We start from the raw sequence: 8,553 nt of genomic DNA, 5'->3' as shown, positions 1-8,553 counted from the left end.
AGATATCCCCACATTGCTTCTGCGGTGACCCGAAGCCAGTAAATGGAAAAGCCTAAGCTAGTATACTCATTCCAGTGTAGAAGGGGATTCAGCCCAGCTCTTGGGTACTTTGAAATTTTCTGTACCAAAGTCTGAAACTATGGCATTAGCAGAGGTGAAAGAAAAACCTACTGCCCCACACAAAAAGCTACCACCAGATGTGTCCAGTGTGAAGCATTTAAAACCACCAGCTATGCCCCTAACTAAACAACTGAACAGCTTAGTGCTGTAATACAGAAATAAAGGCTCATCTGTCAACATCACCTCTGCTCCAAAATTCGCCTACGGTTAACACTGTAATTATCTGGGGAGATGAAGAGCTCATGTAGAACTATTAAAAAATGACAACATTGTCATATGAAAAGCATTTCATCCCCATGCAGAACACTGTGGTAGTGGAGAGCAGCCTGAACCCTAAAACATAAACAAAATTAGCATTTAATAAAACTTCTCTAACTTGTTAATGAACTCACAGCATATTTACATGGCACCTGCAACTCCCAAGACAGCAACTATAGTACTAGGAACTGCTCGCAAGTCCAAAAGAAATTAGGTTATAAAAGTCTAATTCTCAGTTCTAAGTGAGGATGCAAGTGGAAAATTTATTCAAACCATTGGAATACAAACTTTTAAATGTATATATTCGGTTTTTTAATATTTATTTAAAAATTATTTTTAAGACTTGTTGTGCCTACAGTGTTACAAAAGGGTAGCTTTTGTAGTGTGTGAGCCCAGCGTGCTCTAGGATAACGTTAAATGGGCAACCCTCCTGTGAACTTCTAAGAACCATCTAACCCATACAAGTCTTGTTCTCGCAGAAACACCGAGGCTGCTGGAAGTTTGACAACAGAATTAGCCTATTCCTATTTTAACTTTTCCATTTAAGCAACTGGTTCTTTGCAACTTCTGTCCTGTTTCTCCTTGTGTTTCTTGACTCACACACTACTACCAGAAAAACACACAGCTTTCTTTTGAGCTTTGTTTAGACAGCACTGAGGAAGAATAAGCTCTTAATTCAGTTTGATTCAAGAGGTTTCATTTTTTAAATGAATTTCACAGCAGGAATTTTTTGTTTCTATTTTCTCTTGAAAAAACTCAGTACAGAATTTCTGGACTATTGCAACAATTGCTCACAAGCATTAGTTTCAGAATAAAAATAAGGAATTTTTTTTTGGTAAAGTGTAACATCTTTTCCCCTACCAGGAATAAAGGACAGTTTTCCTGGTACAGTATTTTAATACCATTACACAAGTACTGGTAACAATGTATTTCATTAATATTTTTATTAACTTTGTAACTCTTCTTAACTGCATCAGAAAAACTTGAGAGTCAGTTTAATAGAAAAAATATTTACTGAGAAAATTTTAACAACTTACTCAAATGCCCAACACATTCTTCCTCCTCCTTCCACAGACACCCGTAGTTTATCAGGTTCAGTCTTACTGAATATTTATCTTGCACTTCATTATTGTGAGATTTTTGTCCAGTATATAGTATCTACTCACGTTCACCTGTGCCCTCTGCACTTAGTGATACAATAGATATTCTATACATACAGTTTTTTAAAAACTGGTAGCATAAGAGGTTTTATAGAATTCTTTTCATCTGGTCCTCAGAAAGAATAATTTCATATACAGGAACTAGAAAATAAATCCAGCACAAACTAGATGTACCAAGGAGTACATATTAAAAATAATTACCACAGTAATTAAAAATTCCCTGGTCTTAGTCCTACAACCATCGGTTAACCAGAGGCTACTCCACTGCTTCTGGGATTTCTCTGTCATCCACAATAAGGGTATGGATAATGCCTTCCTTTCGTTTGCCACTACTGACAGCCTTAATGCAACAGCTGTGGTCACCAAGATTGAAGTGAGTTTCGGTCCCATCTTCTACAAATTCACCCTGGGAAAAAGGAGACAAGAATAAAATCAGACATGCTATTATGGCAAAATGAAAGCTTGAGCGCATCAGACTGTTTCCAAAGCCAAGATCACTTGTAGTTCCCTCAGTTAGGTACCATCTGTAGGTACCTGTGACTAATGCAGCACAAATGCTGAACAAAGCTGAAGACAGGGCTTTGTCACAGCATCTGACTAGATTTGTGGGTATCAGATGATAAAATTTCACATAATCAGAAATGGTAAAGAGGGAGTTTATGAATTAACATAATTGATCCACATCAGTAAAACAAAACCAGAAAAGCCAGTTTCCTTACAAGTTGTGCAGTACAGCCAATATGTACCACAAAAACCTATGCTGAAGTGGCAGTAAAGTGTGACGTATTTAGTGGTGCCTTCTAAAGCAGGACAAAAAGATCCTTAAATTGAGTGTAACAGTGGTGTACTTGGATACACAGCTCTGCTGCAGCGGCGAAATTTCCTGTTATGGATTTTGACATGCATAGGTGTGTTTCTGTCATCATCTTGGGGAAAGCAGGAAAATCACGTGTGCTGCTCTGATGCAAGCACAGTTTGACAACCAAACCTGGACTTGTAGCTTACAGGAATCTCTCCTTATGCATTTATTACACAATAGAAAAGGCTGAGAACCATCAAGAGGAGAAGTTCTGATCCACTGAGAGAATGTTTGTTCCACTGATTACCCAAAAAACATTTGGTATTTTTATCCTGTTCTTGAGTATAGCAATTTTACATTACAATTTGTAAATTTACTGCTTATTTGTGGCAGCAGTAATCACAGCAACAACTCTGTTGAGAAAACACATCCTTCAAGGTGGGGGAAGCCTACATAGTATGCATATTGAAATCCATCATAATATAAAAGAAACTCAATATATTAAGCCTTCTAGCTGTAAACCTGCTCTAAAAATTAATGCAGATATGACTGAATGACAAAAGATGTTCCAATGAGACTCTTAATTAAGCCATAAGTGTTATTAACCATCTTTAGATTGAAAAAAAAATTATGAGTCAGAACAGAATACACGTGTTCAACTTCCAGTCACCACTAACATTGGCAGGTTTGGATAAGCTCTATGCTCTGCATCAAATTCAACCCTCTCCCACTCCCTAAAAAACACTGGACAATTGACCCAGAAGATTTATTCTGCTTGTACACATTTTGTGTAAAAAAAAGTATTGTTTATCCTTAAATAGACAGCTATTTGCCATCCTAACTGAAATACTGCCAATCATAGAATACAATTAAAGATGTTTGGACCAAACTAGTAGTGTACTGGCTATCTAGGCGTACACTCATACTCTGTGGCAAACTGAGGTAACATGCCTCCCTCTGGCTTATTCTGCTCAGCATCGGTTATCTAGCCATAGCCTTTGAAGAGGCTACGGAAATGACCACGTACCGCTGTTTCCAGTTTTTGACCATTGCACCACACATCCATAGTGTCCTTTTCTGTGAAGGAAGAAGAAAACAAAAGTAGAAAGAACAAGGTTTTTTTTTCCCCCTACAGACAAAGAAGATCTAGGAATTTTAAGAATTTACTGGCCCCATAAAACTGTTTATTTTGTTAAAATCTCCTTAAAAGTCCAAGTATCACTTTAAATATGTTAGACCTCTTTTTCATTCGAAACAGAATATTCCTTTACTTCTCCCAACACTCCTTCCTTGAATTACTATACTCTAGAAGTCACATTACCAACACTATCAGCCACAGTTCATCGATAGAGACATGAACACTGCTTGCCTTTCAAGTAAGCATAGAGAGATTAAAAGTCTGTGAGAAGACTAATCTGTTTCTGGTATCAGAACTGCCTTTATTTCCTGTTCCTCTTCATCTTAGGGCAGTTCATTCTGTCCTGAGGTTTCTGGAGAAATCATAGCCCACAATCTTGTCTCCAGGTCTAATCATACAACAATACCTAGATGCAAGTTTTACTACTAGATGCCGCAGACAAATTCCTCCAAAGATCCTTTCCTCCCACATCCCTGTAATGTATTTCAGGAAGGGGGGTGGGGGGGCAGAAGAGAAGAAATGTATGGCCTTACTATAAAGAAAGTGAAAAGCCTCATCTGAAGGTTTTACATAAAGTTTGTAGTTAAGAAGTGGTGCAAAAAAAAACCCCAAAAAAACCAAAAAAAAACCCCCAATGCTGATTAATCTAACAAAATTGTCACACTTCTTCACTTAAGGACTCCTTGACTTTGGCTGATGATTTTTGGACAGACAAACTTACACAGCAGGTTTGAAGGCATCACAGATAACACTTCTATCATTTCTTTACCTGCAGAATTGCCTTGCTCTGGCAGCTGTATGGATACGAAGCCATATATCTTTCCAGTCTTTTTTTTGCCCCCTTTTTCAAATCTAGACCATGCTGCTGCAGAACAGAGCACTGACAGCAGGCTCACACAGATGTAGCAAGGCCATTATGTTTCAGTCTTTGGCATCTAATTCCAAACTTCCAGACCACCCAGGATTTTATACTGCAACAGCACTAGCCACTGAACTGTGCTTTCTCTTAAGTACCAGTTAACAAATGCATAGAAGCTTATTCAAAGTCAGCAACATGAATTTATTCAATGTTTACTTACCTAGAACAACTCTATAGTCCGTACCACCCAAGTTGAGTATCCATGTATTAGTTGTTTTTAACCTGTTCTCCATATGCTTCTTTAGGCTCTTTCCATTGATCTCCAAAGTATATTCATATGCAAAGCCACTGACTGCATCAATGTTAATAGTAGCTTTTGTTTTGGATGCTCCCACAGTGAATGTTTCTTTACCCACTAATTTAAACATCCATTCTTTTCTTATTTCTTCCTGTAGAATAAAACAAAGACAATGGATATTAATAGCTAAACCCAAATACATGTTTTAGTAGAAAAAAAAAGTGAACTAGAACTCAGGAAACAGCTCAGTATTGAACTATTATTTCAGAATGAACAAACACATGATAGTTTGTGTGTCTATAGTGCTTCTGCCCAAGAACAGCACAGCACTTCATGAATACTCATGTAACTGGCAAAAACAGAATGATGCAGTTCATCAAGTTAGGTAAAGTTAATCAACTGAATATACCTCACTTGCATTTATTAGTCTTTTGCTTGTTCTGATGCCTGTCACATGGAAGTGCACTTATATAATCTGTATCATAGCGAACTTTGAGCATATAGCAATTTCACCTTTCCATCAACGTAGACAACACGTTTTCCCGAAGTGGTCCCATGTTCAAATTCAATCTTATGAACACCATCACTTAAAGCTACTTCCCAAACAGCCACCAGATCTGTCATCTTCTCTAAGTAACTGTACCGAGACCTATGGAAACACCAACAAAGTAAATTAATTGCTGTTGAAAGAATTCAATGACTGATGTCTGTAGTTCAAAGCTTTACAGCTTCAGGGCAAGTTGCTTTTTACAAATGAAAAACAAGATTTGAAAGAATAAGCTTACAGAACTGCTTACGTTTTTGTGTTTTTCAAACATTAAAACATGACAAAAAAAATCACAAAATATAAACAGACAGTTAAACAGACTCACTTTGACAAACACCATACAAAGCCATATATATAAACCTATCTACTCAAACTTCCATATCAGTAGGTTACAAAATTATACTGGGAATTCAGATGCTCCTGAACAGTTCTGCGACTTCTTGGCAGGTGTTAAAATAACAGTATTTTGGTTGGTGTCTGAGAAAGTGATTTAGCCTTTTACACTTGAAAAATAGTCAGGACAACCAGTTTAGCTATGATCTGTTTCAACAGATTTGTCTGTAATCTTTCTCATAAACATTACCTACATCATTCAGAAATGCAACTTTGCAGACACAAACACCCACAGGGGAGGAGATCTGGCAAGATATCCTTTTATTTAAGTGATTTTTGAAGTTTAGATACAACCACAAGTGACTTCTGGAACTGTGGATATCTTTCCAAACCTGCTCATACCACAGTTCCGATTTTTTACCTTACTTCATCTTCACAGACAGTAATCTCCTCACGGGATGCCATAGTAACCAAAATGGCTTTTAATCCAATTAGCAGCAAGAAAAAAAGAAAAGCAGAATAGCAGCAGAGAAGTGTTGAGGCCTAAATTTTCCTCATTTTCTCCATTTAAGATAAAGGACATTTTTACAAGTGTCATCAACTATCATGCACTACTGTATATATAATAAAATACAAACAATTTCTCTTCTTAAGACAAAAAGGCAAATGTATTCTTTTACAAAATCAGTATGTGCAATTTATCCTAACCTTATTAGCACATCAGTATATTTGTCCAGTAACTTGATGGAAAAATCAGTATATTTGTCCATAACTTGATGGAAAAATGGTTTCCCTATCTTGTAAGCAAAAGCTTAGGAAGGAACAACTTCACCAAAGCAGGAAGCAAATCCGCAGCTGCCCATCTCAGTCACAAACTGGAACAAACTAGGGACTACCGCCACCTCAGGGAAAGCAAAGTAGCCCAGGCAACAACAATTTAAACCTATTCATTTTTCTAAACCACTGCAATAGTTTTCAACAATTGTATTAGCAGTTTGACCTTGCAATTCAGTCATAAAGTTTAGGTAAACCACAAATAAATCACTTGTTTCTTACTTAGTTTTTGAGACCATGACTGTGTTTTACAACACTGCTGGCTTATTTTTCTATTCATTATTTTCACTAAACAAATTAATTTGTGAAGAGCTATCTGCATTGACTGTGGATATCAATAAGCATAACTTAAGTCCAAATAAGCGAGTTGTTGATAAATTGCACTTTTGGGTGAAATATGATTTAAAAGTAAAGTCCTATGTTCTAGAGTCTCTATTCAGCATAACAGAGGTGTGTGCACTTAAAAATTAAACCTCCTTCACTCTGACTTAAGCTTCTATTTTAAAAGATGCTCAGGTACACTGCTGTGTTACTGTCTGTGGTGGTGTCAGTAATTACAGACATATTTGTTCATAAACTTGAAAACAAGTTTTAAAAACAGTGCAACCGTTTTAAGGATACAAGGATTTCATTCTCACAATTGAGAGCAGGACGCACGCCCCAAGAAATGCCGAGGAGGTCTTTCTTCCTCAGGTTACAGGTTGACTTCTGCGGAGGATGGCATTCCTTGGCAAGCAGTGAATGCCAGGCAGGTGTATTTCTGTGCTTCCCCTCCTCGTCCAAGAAGCAGGCGCCAGGGGCTCAGGATAGATCCATGCTCATCCCTGCCATCGAAGGAACAAGAAGTGGCCTCAGACACACAGAGGAACTCCAGAGAGAGAACTGCAGCACATCTCCAGCCGATCCACAGAGACTGCACCGTGGTACCCAGCCCTGCTGCATAGATTTGAGCAGATAATTTAGGATTGATGCTGAAAGAGTTTGGAAACACCCCAGAACACACAATTTTTTAAAAGAAGTAATCGAGTCACACTTTTTTTTTTAAAAAAAAAAAATCAAACTTGAGCACAAAACCTAACCTCTAGGCCAGCTTCGTTTACTGAAGGGCAGCCGATAGCACCATTCTGAAAGGAAAGCTGTGCTCTACTGCAGGGCCAGGAGATGCCCAATGCAGTCTACCCTCAGACATCTCCTCATGGCCTTGAATCCAAGGAAGCGGATTTGTGCTGACCGCTGACTGCCCCAGTTCACTACATTCTCTGTCAATCCAGTCAGCAGCCCAAAAGCAGATTTACTTCTTTATACTCAAGGGATTGCTCTGAAAACCAGGATAAGATCACCGCTCCGCATCCATTTAATCCCTCCCTGCCTGGCAACAGGCAACGCGGGATGGTGCGCTGGGAAGCACGTGAATCCTAAAAGGGTTTGGGTTGGGAGAGACCTTAAAGACCATCCAGTTCCAACGCCTATGCCCTGGGCAGGGACACCTCTCAAAGTGGCGAATTTCTCCCCACCACCCACGTTTATTCCTAGAAAAGATGGTTTGCTTTTAAATAACGCCACGACAGCAACACTCCTGAAGACATCCCCAGTCCCCCTTTCCCTGAGGGCTGCTGACCGCGCCACCGGCCCCAGCGCGTCCCAACCCTCCTCCGCCAGCGCTGCGGCAACAGGGACGCACTCTGCTGCCTCCTCCTTCTCCTTCTCCCCCCTATTCTCCCTTCTTCTCTTCCTCTTCTTCTTCCCCTTCCTCTTCTCTCCCTTCTCCTCCTATTCTTCCTTCGCCTCCACCTGTCCTTCCTCTTCCTTTCCTCTCCTCCTCCTCCTCCCCTTCTTCCCCTCTTCCTCTCCTACCCTTCTCTTCTTCCTCTCCTCCTCTTCTCCTTGTTTCCCCTTCCCCCCTTCTTCTCCTTCCTTCTCTTTATCTTCTTCTCCACCTTCTCCTCTCTCCCTCTCCTCCTCCGCTCTCCATCTCCTCCGCTCTCCATCTCCTCCGCTCTCCATCTCCTCCGCTCTTCCTCTCCTCCCCCTCTCTTCCTCCCCCTCTCTTCCTCCCCTTCTCCTCCTCCTCCTCTCCTCCCCCTTCCCACACCCCGGTACCTGCCGGAATATCTCCCCTCGCTCCAAGATGGCGGCGCCGCCCCCCCATTCCCCGCTATCCCCGCGGCTGCGCTGGCCGAGCCGTTCCCTCCGCCCCGTCCCTCCCT

The 8,553-nt window shown here is 40.1% G+C and overlaps 1 protein-coding gene across 5 annotated transcripts; it reads right to left on the bottom strand.

The window, feature by feature from the left end:
- Nucleotides 1–86: 86 nt before the first annotated feature.
- Nucleotides 87–8,534, bottom strand: FAIM (Fas apoptotic inhibitory molecule). Of its 5 annotated transcripts, none has more exons than XM_054070247.1 (7): nt 8,447–8,534; nt 6,985–7,170; nt 5,934–5,991; nt 5,146–5,281; nt 4,555–4,783; nt 3,365–3,414; nt 87–1,944 (listed from the first exon to the last, which is right to left on the bottom strand). In XM_054070247.1, exons 3-7 carry the CDS (start codon nt 5,975–5,977, stop codon nt 1,795–1,797), a joined length of 609 nt encoding a protein of 202 aa, XP_053926222.1. In that variant the 5' UTR covers nt 5,978–5,991; nt 6,985–7,170; nt 8,447–8,534; the 3' UTR covers nt 87–1,794. The 5 variants fall into 5 exon arrangements, with proteins under 5 accessions (XP_053926222.1, XP_053926221.1, XP_053926223.1 ...); XM_054070246.1 differs by having other exon boundaries at nt 6,985–7,282; nt 8,447–8,484; XM_054070248.1 differs by lacking the exon at nt 8,447–8,534 and adding an exon at nt 7,426–8,042.
- Nucleotides 8,535–8,553: the final 19 nt, after the last annotated feature.

The sequence above is a fragment of the Cuculus canorus genome, chromosome 6 (assembly GCF_017976375.1).
Source record: "Cuculus canorus isolate bCucCan1 chromosome 6, bCucCan1.pri, whole genome shotgun sequence".
Lineage (NCBI taxonomy): Eukaryota > Metazoa > Chordata > Aves > Cuculiformes > Cuculidae > Cuculus > Cuculus canorus.
Note: the sequence above shows the minus strand (reverse complement) of the source record. Positions and strands in the feature narration are given on the sequence as shown.